Genomic DNA, 15,683 nt, shown 5'->3' on the forward strand with positions numbered 1-15,683 from the left:
GTCTGGCAGCCTGCATTGAGATTTTCAGCTGTGTGTGTCCAGGACAGGAAGCAGTGAGCATGGATCTGTCAATCAGCCTCAATCAGCACCTTCAGGAGAATTGGGAGGGTGAATATTAGATACAGCAGAGTGAGAATGGAGGGAGAGTGTGTGGGATGGAGATTTACAGCTTTTGGGGAATCGGAGAGGAAAGAATGCTCCATAGAAACGAGAATTGTCTGTTCTGAATTTCTATCCTGTATTGAAATGATGAATTTTGTTAACTCCTTTTACAGGATATCAGAAGGTGAGGATTTTACAGACAGAAATCTCGAATCAAACATCACGTCAACATCTGACAAACTCACTCAATTCATCGGGACCTGAATGCTATCGGCCTTTGAACCCAGAAGGAGAAATGTTTATCTGTTCTGCCTGCTTTTGCAGTCTTTAAACATCAGCGTGACTGGAACAGGACTGACACACACACACACACACACAATCAACTGAGATTTTCCCGTGGATTGACTGTGGAAAGAGCTTCCCAGTTACACAGCCGTCAACAATATTGCCCCATCACAGCAGGGCACCATAATATTGTTCTGTGTGAGACTTCAACTGCTCTTCAAACCTGGAGCAACACAAGGACACCTGCACCATGGAGAAACCGTGGAAATGTGGGGACTGTGGGAAGGGTTGCAAAACCCCTCTGAGCTGCAAACCCATCGACGTATTCACACTGGAGAGAAGCCGCACACCTGTTCTGTGTGTGGGAAGGGATTCACTCGGTTATATCATCTGCAGCGACATCGGCTGGTTAACACTGGAGAAAGAGCGTTCATCTGCTTTGAGTGTGGGAACGGATTCGCTCATTTACCCGATCTGCAGAGACACCAGTGCGTTCACACTGGAGAGACCATTCACCTGCTTGGTGTGTGGGAAAGGATTTATGCAGTTATCCAATCTGTCAAAACACAAAGTCACTCACAGCAATGAGAGACCCTTTAAATGCTCTGACTGTGGAAGTGGTTTCAAAAGCTCTCGGGAACTGATGATCCACCAGCGGATTCACACTGGGGAGAGACCGTTCAGCTGCTCTCACTGCACAGACATTTAGAACGTTATCTCACCTGCGGGAGCACCAGCGGGTTCACACCAGGGAGAGACCGTTCACCTGCTCTGTGTGTGGGAAGGGATTCACTCATTCATCCAGCCTGCTGAGTCACAATCTCACTCACACCCAGGAGAGACCCTTTAAATGCTCTGACTGTGGAAGTAGTTTCAAACGTTCTGGGGATCTGATGATCCACCAGCGCATTCACACTGAGGAGAGACCATTCAGCTGCTCTCACTGCACAAAGAGATTTAGAACGTCATCCAGCCTGCAGGAACACCAGCGAGTTCACACTGGGGGGAGGCCGTTCACCTGCTGTGTGTGTGGGAAGGGATTCACTCAGTCATCCAGCCTGCGGAGACACCAGCGAGTTCACAAGTGATGACAGGGGTTGGATTCTGCTATTAATCACATCCAGGACTGAACCATGTTCATTCTGACAGTAGGTGAAGTGGGAGGGTCGGAGGGTTTCTTTCTGCTGGACTGGCCGGTCTCACAACTTTGCTTCCAGTGGGCTGATGCTCTTTGAGCCTGGGAGAGCACATTTCCTCTGAAATGATCCACAAAAGCTGATGAAGGACATTTATTTAATCCTGGATAGTAAATAGTGTTTTTCCTATCACTACAGGTAGATCTGAAATAAATACAGAAAAGACTGGAAAAACGCAGCAGCTCTGGCAGCATCTGTGGAGAGAGAAACAGAGTTAATATTTCACACTACTGGATTGGAGTCAATCTAGTAAACCTCCTCTGAACTGCTTCCATGGTATTTATAAAATGGGGCAGCACGGTGGCACAGTGGTTCGCACTGCTGCCTCACAGTGCCAGGGACCCAGGTTCAATTCCTGGGTCCCTGGTCCGATTCACTATCTGTGTGGAGTTTGGACATTCTCCCCGTGTCTGCGTGGGTTTCCTGCGGGTGCTCCTGTTTCCTCCCACGGTCCAAAGGTGTGTGGGTTAGGTTGATTGGCGATGCTAAAATTGACCCTTGTGTGAGGGGGATTAGCAGAGTAAATGTGTGGGGTTATGGGAATAGGGTCTGGATGGGATGGTGTTTGGTACAGACTCGATGGGCAGAATGGCCTCTGTCTGTACTGCAGGGATCCTACGATCCTTTGTTTAATTGGAGACAAAAACTGCACCCAGTGTTCAAGATGCAGTTTCTGTATAACTGAAGCATAATATCTACTTCTGTGTTCAATTTCTCTCAGAATAAAGGATTGCATTCCATTTGTGAGAACTTTGATTTATTTGAACTAAGATTTATGGGGTTCTCTTGTTCACAATAACTCCATAACTGTAAATCACACCAGGTTCCAGTGACTTAACCATGTGGCTCGAAAGAATACTTTAAACAGTGATTCAGTAAGTTTATTAACCATTAAAAATGTAACAAGTCAAAGATAAAAAAGGAACGTATCAATTAACAGTAAAAGGAGAAAGTTTAGCTTTAACAATTGAACATATGAACTTATGAAATGTTAGCGGGAGAAGCAGGAACATGGGGATGAGGAGCATATCAGCCATGATCGAATGACGGAGCAGACTTGATGGGCCGACTGGCCTAATTCTGCTCCTATGTCTTATGAACAGATTTCTCTCTATCCTTCTCAGACCAGGACATGAAGCGATGGCTCCGAAAACATGGATAACTTGTTAAATCAACAGCTCCCAACACCTCTCTGGAGGGCACAGTGGTTTGCACTGCTGCCTCACAGCGCCGGGACCTGGGTTCGACTCCCGACTTGAATCACAGTATGCACATTCTCCCCGTGTCTGCGTGGGCTCCCTCCGGGTGCTCCGGTTTCCTCCCACAGCCCGAAAGACATGCTGGTTAGGTGCATTGGCCATGCTAAATTCTCCCTCCGTGTACCCGAACAGGCACCTTCGTGTGGTGACTCGGGGATTTTCACAGTAACTTCATTGCAATGTTAACGTAAGCCGACTTGTGACACGAATAAATGAAGTTCCTGGGAAAATCCCCGAGTCACCGCACTCTGGCATCTGTTCGGGTACACTGAGGGAGAAATTAGCATGGTCAATGCACCTAACCAGCACATCTTTCGGACTGTGGGAGGAAACCAGAGCATCCGGAAGAAAACCAGGCAGACACGGGAACAACATGCAAAGTCCACAGAGTCTCTCAAGCCGGGAATCAAACCCAGGTCCCTGGCGCTGAGGCAGCAGAGCTAACCAGTGTGCCACCGGGCCACCCTTTTGTGTTCAAATTTACATTTCCAGCCTAACATCTGTATTAATGAATCATTTATTCTTTAATTGTCTCTCAATTCAGGCTGTCCATTTAACTAATCTCCTGCTTTACAAATTGGGAACTTCAGTCCACAAATAAGGTAGTCAAATGCATTGTTAAAAGCAGAATGTTATTTATATAAATAAATAACAAAGTTTAAAAATCATTGGCAAACAAAAGGAAACAGGAGCATTGGAACCAGCCTGGACTTGCAGACTGAAACCCCGCCCAAAGCCCGCACGTGCTCAGAAGGGAGAGAGGTTGAGAAGAACACTCTGTAACACTTCTCCTCCCCTTAAATTTCAATCCCCCATCAGGACAGAAATACAACAAAGTAATGTCTTTAACAATACGGAAGTCTGTCAGGAGCTTTGTGGTTTCATTGCGACCTGTACAATACCACTGGTAAATCTTGTAATTGTGTTTCTGGAATGGGAGGTGAAGAGGTAGTTTGAGAATCTGTACATGAACATTCCTCTTCCACTCCCACAGCAGAGTCAACTGGCAAAGCTGGAACCATTTCCTGGTGAACATCCACAGCAGCATGACCCTCTGCCATGTTCTCAGTAATGGTTGCTGACTCTGAAACTGTTCCTGACTCGGGGTCACACCGCAAGTGAATATGGTCTTGGTGTCTGCGAACAACTCTTCCGTTTTACAGTCTCACCACCCAAGATACTGGACCACTTTGGTTTAAAATTATTCCCGGTAACCACCTTTAGTTACTCCCAAAGTTTCTGATGTAAACCTGATCACCCGGTTTGAACTGCCTCTCTTTGGCGCGGTAGTCGTGTCCCTCCTTCTGCTTCTCTTGTTTCCTGCTCACTTTTGCTCTGAGATCTGGATGAAGCAGATCCAGATGAGAATTCAACCTTCTACCTAAATATTCCACAGGAGAGAGTCCGGTTGTGGATTGTGGTGTGATGTGAAACTGGAACAAAAATCTTGAGAGCTTGTTCTTAAAGTATCGCCTGCCATTCTCTTCAATCCCTCCTTCAGAGTTTGAACAGCTTTTTCTGTGAGACCATTTGTACAGTAAGAAGTTTAACAACACCAGGTTAAAGTCCAACAGGTTTATTTGTTAGCAAATGCCACGAGCTAACAAATGCATTTGCGAACAAATAAACCTGGTGGACTTTAACCTGGTGTTGTTAAACTTCTTACTGTGTTTACCCCAGTCCAACGCCGGCATCTCCACATCATGAAGACCATTTGTAGCCAGATGAAACAGTGAAATGAAATAGAAATAGAAACCCTACAGTACAGAAAGAGGCCATTCGGCCCATCGAGTCTGCACTGACCACAATCCCACCCAGGGCCTACTCCCATATCCCTACATATTTACCCAACTAATCCCTCTAATCTATGCATCTCAGGACACTAAGGGGCAATTTTTAGCACAGCCAATCAACCTAACCCGCACATCTTTGGACTGTGGGAGGAAACCGGAACACCCGGAGGAAACCCACGCAGACATTAGGAGAATGTGCAAACTCCACACAGACAGTGACCCAAGCCAGGAATCGAACCCAGGTCCCTGGAGCTGTGAAGCAGCAGTGCTAACCACTGTGCTACCGTGCAGTACGCACACGGCGTAGACCATTCCTTTACAGGAATTCCTGAAACACCTCACTTGTTAACAGAGTGTCGTTATCTGAAACAAGCCAATCTGGTAACCCAGGGCTTGTGAAAATTTGACAGAGCTTCTCTATTGTCACAGGAGCTGGAATATTACTCATGATCTGTGCTTCCAACCATTTTGAATGCACATTTACAACGACCAAACACATGTGATTCATGAAAGGCCCCTCAAAGGCCACATTTAGTCTGGACCACGGCCTATCAGGCCACTCCCAAGGATGAAGTGGGAATGTACCCAGTGTGTTGTGCCTGATTCAATCGACAAACAGTTTATTGAGTTACGCCAGCGGGGAGAAGCCACAGGGGCTGACCATGTGCAACTCCACCCAACAAAGAATATCATCAATTCTTATACAGCTACTCAGCGCATCCCGGCTGGACACAATCCAAATCAGAATGGTGATAGATTACATACATTATAGGTTCAATAAAATTAGTATCTGGGCATTATGGGGCTTTGTGATCATCTCATGGACAGGTGCCCCCATCATGATGCTTTCCAGACCCCCCCTTGGGGGGGTCTTTCTTGGGCTTTCTTTGTACATAGACTTCCTTAGTTAGAAATGGGGCGGATTAAAAGTTCTCAAATGGACGTCAGCACTCTTCCTTTGTTTTAATCTAATGACCACATGGTCTGGGAACATTTCTATTTAATACTCTCTCTTTTTAAACTCTTTTCTTCAGTATCCAATTCCAGAATTTACCTTTTCTTTGTGTTACTTGCGTTAGGAATAAATCTTTGGACCTGACAGGAAGTTTAACCCAAGATCAATCCAACACAGGATTGGTCAGAATCATTTCACATGTGTCAAATTTTAAATAACCATTACAAATTAAAACTCTCATTCTCACAAGGGTGAATTGTATCCGGATTAAAATTCCCACATGTTTAGTAAAATATCCTGGAAACCTGTCTCTGGCCAGTAAATATGGCTCCAGGTTCATAACTTCTGAACAAAAAAAGGTTTTATTGATCACACTTCCTTTTTTAAAAATCTGTTTGATTTAAATCACAGACAGAAAACCTCAAAGCTTGAAGCGTTCATCCCACAAATATCATCCACACACAAACAGAGAAACTTAACATGTGCTTTACAACAACAATCAGCAGGATGAATTACTTAAGCGTTCTTGTGATCCTGTTTTTAAACTTCCAGAAATGCCTTTAATTAAAGACTCAAGGTAAGGTTAATTCTCCAGAAAGATAAACCTGAACAAATGTAGCCCAAAACAATGATAAAACACATCTACAAACATCCACATAAAACAAACAAAACACAGATTCTCACAGCTCGTAAATTTCAAACAATGAATCCTCAGCATTCTCTCTCGCAGCTGTAGCTTCTTAAAGCGACAGAGCACTACAAGCTCACAACTCCCTGATTAAAATAAGATACAAGATCCTTCATGATAACTTCACCTTTTTTAAGCTAACCTACAATGACTGATTTTAGAGGCAACATCTTGTCTTTGGTGATTTAAAATCCCAAACACATTACCACCAGCAAAATCTTTGTTCTTTACCTGGGGATAAAACTCTCAGTTATTCCAAATTCCTCCAGGCTATGCTTAATATTTCCACAATTAACTTATTCCCAGAAATCCTCAATTATAAACTAAAATAGACACATGAATTTCCGGGCAGTCACAGGAATATGGTCAAGATAGTCCAGTCCCACAATGCCTCACATTCAATCTGCAGTCCTTCAATTATAACACAATATGTGGCTGTATGTAGCTGCCTTGGCCATGGTCAACCCCAAGGGTGCCTTCTTGAACTGCTGCAATGCCTGAGGTGTACGTACACCCACAGTGCTGTGAGGAAGGGACTTCCAGTTACTGAGAGAGACAAGAGATGAAATTGCTGGGCCTCTAACAGAAATCTTTGTTTCTTCATTGGACACAGGTGAGGTCCCAGAGGATTGGAGAATAGCAAATGGGGTCCCGTTATTTAAGAAGGGTAGCAAGGATAACCCGGGTAATTATAGGCCAGTGAGCTTGACGTCCGTGATGGGGAAGTTGTTGGAGAAGATTCTTAGAGATAGGATCTGTACACATTTAGAACTGAATAATCTCATGAGCGATAGACAACATGGTTTTGTGCGAGGGAAGTCATGCCTCACAAATTCGGTTGAGATTTTTGAGGAGGTGACAAAAATGACTGACGAGGGAAGGGCCGTGGATGTCGTCTGCATGGATTTTAGTAAAGCATTTGACAAGGTCCCTCATGGCAGGCTGGTGCAAAAGGTTAAATCTCACGGGATCAAAGGCAAACTAGCGAGATGGGTACAGAACTGGCTTGGCCATAGAAGACAGAGGGTAGCAGTGGAGGGGTCTTTTTCTGATTGGAGGTCTGTGACTAGTGGTGTTCCACAGGGCCGTGTACTGGGACCTCTGCTGTTTGTGATATATATAAATGATTTGGAAAAAGATGTCGCTGGTCTGATTAGTAAGTTTGCGGACGACACAAAGATTGCTGGAGTTGCGGATAGTGATGAACATTGTCAGAGAATACATCAGGATGTAGATAGGCTGGAAAATTGGGCGGAGAAATGGCAGATGGAATTTAATCGAGATAAATGCGAAGTGATGCATTTTAGTAGATCTAATGCAGGGGGAGCTATACAATAAATGGCAGAACCATCAGGAGTATAGACACGCAGAGGGATCTGGATGTGCAAGTCCACAGAACCTTAAAGGTGGCAACACAGGTGGAAAGGGAGGTGAAGAAGGCATATGGCATGCTTGCTATTATTGGATGGGGCATAGAGTATAAAAGTTGGCATATGATGTTGCAGTTATATAGAACATTGGTTCGGCCACATTTGGAACACTGCGTCCAGTTCCAGTCGCCACACTACCAGAAGGACGTGGAGGCTTTGGAGAGTGTGCAGAAAAGGTTTACCAGGATGTTGCCTGGTATGGAGGGTATTAGCTATGAGGAGAGATTGAGTAAACTAGGGTTGTTCTCCCTGGAAAGACAGAGGTTGAGGGGCGGCCTAATAAAAGTTTATAAAATTATGAAGGGCACAGATAGGGTGAACAGTTGGAAGCTTTTTCCCAGGTCAGAAATGACAAACACAAGGGGTCACAAGTTCAAGGTAAGGGGGGCAAGGTTCAATACAGATATGCAGGGGGACGTATTTTACACAGAGGGTGGTGGGGGCCTGGAATGTTCTACCAAGCAAGGTGGTTGAGGCAGACACGCTAGGATCATTTAAGACTTATCTAGATAGCCACATGAACAGACTGGGAATAGAGGATACAAACGGATGGTCTAGTTAGGAGCGCATGATCGGTGCAGGCTTGGAGGGCCGAAGGGCCTGTTCCTGTGCTGTATTGTTCTTTGTACATATTCCAGACTTTCACTAGACTGTAGGTGGATATCAGATTGATATATTTCATTCAACCACACCCAAGGTGAGTAATTCCAATTCCTTTATTGTCCAGGACAATATATTCACAATATCTTTAAAACAGAAGTTAAACATTCCCATTTGATTTCAGACAGTAACATATTCTGTTAGTTTGTTCTTTATTGTCGATGTCAGGCTGGGGTTGTTCTCCTTGGAGCAAAGGAGGTTGAGGGGAGATTTGATAGAGGTAGACAAGATTCTGACAGGTTTAGATAAGGTGGACAAAGAAAAGCTGTTCCTATTAGCTGATGGGACAAGGACGAGGGGGACACAGATTTCTTGTTTTGGGTCAGAGATGCAAGGGACGGGGCGGGGGGGGAGATGTGAGGAAGAATATTCTGATGCAGCGAATGGTAATGACCTGAAACTCGCTGCCTACGAGGGTGGAGGAAGTGGAGAAAATAAACAATTAAAAAGGAAATTGGATGGACATCTGGGATGTTCCAAACAGAACAAAGAAAATTACAGCACAGAAACAAGCCCTTTGGCCCTCCAAGCCTGCAGCAACCATGCTGCCCGTCTGAACTAAAACCCCCTCCCCTTCCGGGGATCATATCCCTCTATTCCTATGCTATTCATATATTTGTCAAGACACATCTTAAAAGTCACTATCGTATCTGCTTCCACTACCTCCCCCGGCAACAAGTTCCAGGCACCCACCACCCTCTGTGTAAAAAACCTGCCTCGTACATCTCCTTTAAACCTTGCCCCTCGCACCTTAAACCTGTCTCCCTAGTAATTGACTCTTCCACCCTGGGAAAAAGCTTCTGATTATCCACTCTGTCCATGACCCTCATAATCTTGTAGACTTCTATCAGGTCGCCCTCTTCAACCTCCATCGCTCCAGTGAGAACAAACCAAGTTTCTCCAACCTCTCCTCATAGCTAATGCCCTCCACACCAGGCAACATCCTGGTAAATATTTTCCGTACCCTCTCCAAAGCCTCCACATCCTTCTGGTAGTGTGGTGACCAGAATTGAACACGAGGTTCCAAGTGCGGCCTAACTAAGGTTCGATAAAGCTGCAACATGACTTGCCAATTTTTAAACTCAATCATAGAAATCATAGAAACCCTACAGTGCAGAAGGAGGCCATTCGGCCCATCGAGTCTGCACCGACCACAATCCCACCCAGGCCCTACCCCCACATATTTTACCCGCTAATCCCTCTAACCTACACATCCCAGGACTCTAAGGGGCAATTTTCTTAACCTGGCCAATAAATCTAACCCGCACATCTTTGGAGTGTGGGTGGAAACCGGAGCACCCGGAGGAAACCCACGCAGACACGAGGAGAATGTGCAAACTCCACACAGACAGCGACCCGAGCCGGGAATCGAACCCGGAACCCTGGAGCTGTGAAGCAGCAGTGCTAACCACTGTGCTACCGTGCATGTCCCGGCCAATGAAGGCAAGCATGCCGTATGCCTTCTTGACGACCTTCTCCACCTGCATTGCCACTTTCAATGACCTGTGTACCTGTACACCCAGATCCCTCTGCCTATGAATACTCTTAAGGGTTCTGCCATTTACTGTATATTTCCCATCTGTATTAGGCCTTCCAAAATGCATTACCTCACATTTGTCCGGATTAAACTTCATCTGCCATCTCTCCGCCCAAGTCTCCAACTGCTCTATATCCTGCTGTATCCTCTGCCGGTCCCCATCGCTATCCGCAATTCCACCAACCTTTGTGTCGTCCACAATCTTACCAATCAAACCAGTTACATTTTCCTCCAAATCATTTATATATATTACAAACAGCAAAAGTCCCAGCACTGATCCCTGAGGAATGTCACTTGTCACAGCCCTCCATTCAGAAATGTACCTTTGCACTGCCAACCTCTGTTTTCTTCTGACTAAATATCTCTAAACTTCCTAACACCCTGTCACTCTGTGATCCTTGTGACATTTGAAACCAGCTATTCGCAAAAAGACTCAAAGAGCATCAGCCCACTGGAGGCTGAGTCCAGCACAAAGAAACCCTCTGACCCTCCCCATTGACCAACTGTGAGAATGAACAAAATGCAGTCCTGGATGTAACTGAGAGCAGAAACAATAACAGCAGAATCCAACCCCTGGAATCACTCGTGAACTTGCTGGTGTCTCAGCAGCTCGGATGAAACTCTGAATCCCTTCCCACATACAGAGCAGGTGAACGGCCTCTCCCCAGTGTGAACTCGCTGGTGTCTCTGCAGGTTGGATAACTGAGTGAATTCTTGCCCACACTGAGAGCAGGTGAACGGCGTCTCCCCTGTGTGAACTCGCTTGTGTGTTTGCAGGTTGGATAGCTGAGTGAATCCCTTCCCACACACACAGCAGGTAAACGGCCTCTCCCCAGTGTGAACTCGCTGGTGTGCCCGCAGGCTGGATGACTGAGTGAATCCCTGCTCACACTGAGAGCAGATGAATGGCCTCTCTCCAGTGTGAACTCGCTGGTGTGCCCGCAGGTCGGATGACCGAGTGAATCCCTTCCCACACTGAGAGCAGGTGAACGGCCTCTCCCCAGTGTGAACTCGCTGGTGTGACTGCAGGCTGGATAACTGAGTGAATCCGTTTCCACACTGAGAGCAGGTGAATGGCCTCTCCCCAGTGTGAACTCGCTGGTGTGTCTGCAGATTGGATGACCGAATGAATCCCTTCCCACACTGAGAGCAGGTGAATGGGGGTTTCTCCCCAGTGTGAACTCGCTGGTGTGTCTGCAGGTGGGATGACAGAGTGAATCCCTTTCTACACTGAGAGCAGGTGAACGGTCTCTCCCCAGTGTGAACTTGCTGGTGTCTCTGCAGATTGGATGGCCGAGTGAATCCCTTCCCGCACTGAGAGCAGGTGAATGGGGGTCTCTCCCCAGTGTGAACTCGCTGGTGTGCCTGCAGGTCGGATGACCGAGTGAATCCCTTCCCACACTGAGAGCAGGTGAACGGCCTCTCCCCAGTGTGAACTCGCTGGTGTGTCTGCAGGTTGGATAACTGAGTAAATCCCTTCCCACATTGAGAGCAGGTGAATGGCCTCTCCCCAGTGTGAACTCGCTGGTGTGTCAGCAGGCTGGATGACTGAGTGAATCCTTCCCCACACTGAGAGCAGGTGAATGGCCTCTCCCCAGTGTGAACTCGCTGGTGTGCCCGCAGGTTGGATACCCGAGTGAATCCCTTCCCACACTGAGAGCAGGTGAATGGCCTCTCCCCAGTGTGAACTCGCTGGTGTCTCTGTAGGCTGGATAACTGAATGAATCCCTTCCCACACTGAGAGCAGGTAAATGGCCTCTCCCCAGTGTGAACTCGCTGGTGTGTCTGCAGGTGGGATGACCGAGTGAATCCCTCCCCACACTGAAGGCAGGTGAACGGCCTCTCCCCAGTGTGAACTCGCTGGTGTGTCCGCAGGCTGGATAAATGAGTGAATCCCTTCCCACACTGAGAGCAGGTGAACGGCCTCTCCCCAGTGTGAACACGCTGGTGTATCAGCAGGCTGGATAAATGAGTGAATCCCTTCCCACATTGAGAGCAGGTGAATGGCCTCTCTCCAGTGTGAATTCGCTGGTGTGTCTGCAGGTGGGATGACTGAGTGAATCCCTTCCCACACTGCGAGCAGGTGTATGGCCTCTCCCCAGTGTGAACTCGCTGGTGTGACTGCAGGCTGGATAAATAAGTGAATTCCTTCTCACACTGAGAGCAGGTGAACGGCCTCTCTCCAGTGTGAACTCGCTGGTGTATCTGCAGGCTTGATAACCGAGTGAATCCCTTCCCACACTGAGAGCAGGTAAATGGCCTCTCTCCAGTGTGAACTCGCTGGTGTCTCTGCAGGTGAGATGACTGAGTGAATCCCTCCCCACACTGAGAGCAGGTGAATGGCCTCTCTCCAGTGTGAACTCGCTGGTGTCTCTGCAGGTTGGAAACCTGACTGAATCCCTTCCCACACGGAGAGCAGATGAACGGCCTCTCTCCAGTGTGGCTGCGCCGATGAGTTTCCAGCTCTGATGGGGTTCCGTATCCCTTCCCACAGTCCGCACATTTCCATGGTTTCTCCATGGTGCAGGTGTCCTTACCGCTCTCTTGAGTGGACAATTAGTTGAAACTTCGTCCACACACAGAACAAGATTACAGTCTGTACCTGCTGTGAATGGTGTGATATTTATTCAGACTGTGTAACTGGTTAAAGCTCTTTAGTCAGTGCATTGGAACACTCTCACTCGAGTGTGGCAGTGTGTTGATGCTTTTTCACTCACACTGACATTTCAAATCTTTTCAAATCGACAGACTGGACAATCATTTCTCCTTCTGGATTCAAAGTCCGATGATATTCAGCTCCCAAGGAATGTGACTCTATCAGATCTAGACGTGACGTTTGAGATTTCAGCCTGTGATTCCTCTTTCAATGTCCTGTAAAATGAGTTTACAAAAGTCATCAGTGTCAGTACAGGACAGAAATTCAGAACAGACAATTTCGGTGGAACATTCTTTCCTCTCTCATTCCCGAAAAGCTGAAAAGAGAGAGAGACCTGGGCCAACCTTTCCAGAGTCTGCACCCTCCCTGGGTTCACTTCCTTTCCCTTCAGTTGCTGCAAGTCCCCAATTTCCCCCAGAATGAGAAAAGAAATGGAAAGGGGGTTGAAAAGAAAGTGTTTCACTCACAAATGTTGGCCTCTTTTAAGGGTAGGAAGTTTGAGTCTGTCTGAAGATCAATCTTCATTCACACAAAGCCCGCGCTCAGATTAGCTGGAAGACCAGAGTCCTTCCGGTCCTCCAACTCTTCCCATTGGTCAACACCTCAGCATGAAGATCAGAGGGTGGGTTCTCCCCCACACATGCGCAGCTTCCCCTCTCCCTCGCACATGCACAGTCCCGGGCCGGGGGGAGGGGGAGCTCACCGAGCGGCTTCTCGCTCCAGCCGGAGCCGTCAGCCGGTTGCCTGGAAACCTTGGCTCGATGTGGTGCAGGGGGAGGGGAACAATGGGTGGGGGCGGGGCTCCCGGGTCCGCGCACCCGGGCCTGAGCACTGGAATCCGGAGACATCACCGCGGAGCAGAGAGATTCGTATTGGCTGATTCAGGCACGGCTCTATCGTGACGTCACAATGCAGACGTTGGCCAATGAGCTTCAGAGTGAAACTTCCGCCTCTGGGCAACATCTGGGAGGAAATCAATGTTTCCCCCTTTCCATTTCTTTTCTCATTCTGGGGGAAATTGGGGACTTGCAGCAAATGAAGGGAATGAAGTGAATTTGGTCTGTATATACCACACATTTTTACTCCAGTAATGTAGACATTTATCTGTCTGGCAGCCTGCATGGAAATTTTCAGCTCTCTGCGTCCAGGACAGGAGCAGTGAGCATGGATCTGTCAATCACACATGAGGACGGCCTCAACCGGGATCTTGGGTTCATGTCACACTATCTGTAACCCCCACGACTTGCCTGGGCTTGCAAAATCTCACCAACTGTCCTGGCTGGACACAATACACATCACTTTAACCTGTGCTTAACCCTCTCTCCACTCACATTGTCTGTGCCTTTAAGACTTGATTACCTGTAAATTCGCATTCCAACCATTATCTTGTAAATTGAGTTTGTGTCTTTATATGCCCTGTTTGTGAACAGACTCCCACTCACCTGATGAAGGGGCAGCGCTCCGAAAGCCTGTGGCTTATGCTACTCAATTAACCTGTTGGATTTTAACCTGGTGTTGTGAGATTACTTACTGTGCTTACCCCAGTCCAATGCCGGCATCTTCACACTCTGAGTGGAAACAGAGACAAGTAGGAGAGGCCGGAGGTGAGGAGAGAGATTTTATACATCGACAACTCAACAGGAACTTTGACAGAATTTCCAAACCCTGTGAACACCATCAGCTCCAAGTTCCTCTCCAACCCACACACCATCCTGACTTGTCTGACATCCAGTACTGAAACAACAGAAATCTATTTCATATAAATACTGGGAAGACTGAACCCATTGTGTTCAGTCCCCACTACAAACTCCACTCCCTCACCAACAACTTTATCTCTCCTCCTGGCAACTGTCTGAGGCTGAACCAGGCTGTTCACAACCAGGGTGAAATAGTTCATCCCAAGATGAGCTTCCAGCCACATGTCACATCATCATCAAGACCACCTTCATTCATAGAAGCATGAATAGTAATTAATTAATAATAATGAATAATAAAATACAGTGTAGAAGGAGGCCATTCAGCCCATCGACCCTGCACTGACAACAATCCCATCCAGGCCCTATCCACATATTTACCTGTTAATCCCCCTGATACCAAGTGGCAATTTATCATGGCCAATCCGTCTAACCGGCACATCTTTGGACTGTGGAAGGAAACGGGAACACCCGGAGGAAACCCACACAGACACGGGGGGAATGTAGAAACTCTGCACAGACAGCGACCCGAGGCTGGAATTGAACCCGGGTCCCTGGTGCTGTTAGGCAGCTGCACTAACCACTGTGCCACCGGGCCACATGTCAGTGCCATCGCCCGACTCCAGCCCAGTCTCAGCTCATCTGGAACCCTCACCCATTCCATTGTGACGTCACACTCTCACCCATTCCATTGTGACGTCACACTCCCACCCATTCCATTGTGACGTCACACTGTCACCCATTCCATTGCGACGTCAGGGCTTCACTCTCCGATCACAATCCCTGCCGACCTCCCACATGCAGCCTCAATGGCGGCAGTCAGCCCGGGTCTAACACTACAAGCTGCCGCTCCATTTGGTACAAAGGGGGGGACCGGGAAGTTCATTTCCGGGGTATGGGTTTGCAGATGTTTACAAAGCCTCTCCACCCGCCACATTTATCATTCCCCGCGCGCCGCCCCCTACCTCGTATTGATCTCGCTTCCAAGTTAAAACCATCCGTCTGTCCGTCGCCATTACCCGCACTGCGCATGCTTCAGGTCCCGCCCCTCATTCACTCTGATTGGTCGGAGGACCAGCCGCTCCCGCGCAGTCCTCCAGCCCCGCCCCCTCTTCCTATTGGTCCGGAGCTGCCGTCAATCAGTGCCCGGGCATTGTGATGTGGAGCATGCGCAGTGTCATTGCTGTCCTTGGCGCTTGTTTGTCCCGGAGAAGCGGAGTCAGCGTTAGGCGGTGGCTGGGAGGATTTGGAAACACTTTGTGGATCCGCAAACCCTTCAGAATCATTGTCAGCTCCCTGGTTTGCAGCTGCGGGGCTTCTCCCTCCCTCCCTCCCGGGAACAGGCCCAGGTTAACGGCCCCATCCTGGCTCAGCCACTGGAGGATGGTTCACATCAGAGGATGGGGGAGGGGGACAATAAATAAGAGG

At 47.8% G+C, this 15,683-nt stretch overlaps 1 protein-coding gene across 1 annotated transcript in view; it reads right to left on the bottom strand.

Annotated features, from left to right (window-relative positions):
* LOC144486078 (uncharacterized) overlaps window positions 1-15,683 on the bottom strand; it is a 142,004-nt gene that overhangs the window by 45,919 nt on the left and 80,402 nt on the right. The window contains exons 10-11 of the mRNA XM_078204191.1: window positions 12,082-12,356; window positions 10,645-11,661 (exon numbers count right to left, since the gene is read on the bottom strand). Coding sequence (XP_078060317.1) covers window positions 10,645-11,661; window positions 12,082-12,356 — 1,292 coding nt within the window. The remainder of the gene's footprint in view (window positions 1-10,644; window positions 11,662-12,081; window positions 12,357-15,683) is intronic.

Source organism: Mustelus asterias, unplaced genomic scaffold (genome assembly GCF_964213995.1).
Source record: "Mustelus asterias unplaced genomic scaffold, sMusAst1.hap1.1 HAP1_SCAFFOLD_285, whole genome shotgun sequence".
NCBI lineage: Eukaryota > Metazoa > Chordata > Chondrichthyes > Carcharhiniformes > Triakidae > Mustelus > Mustelus asterias.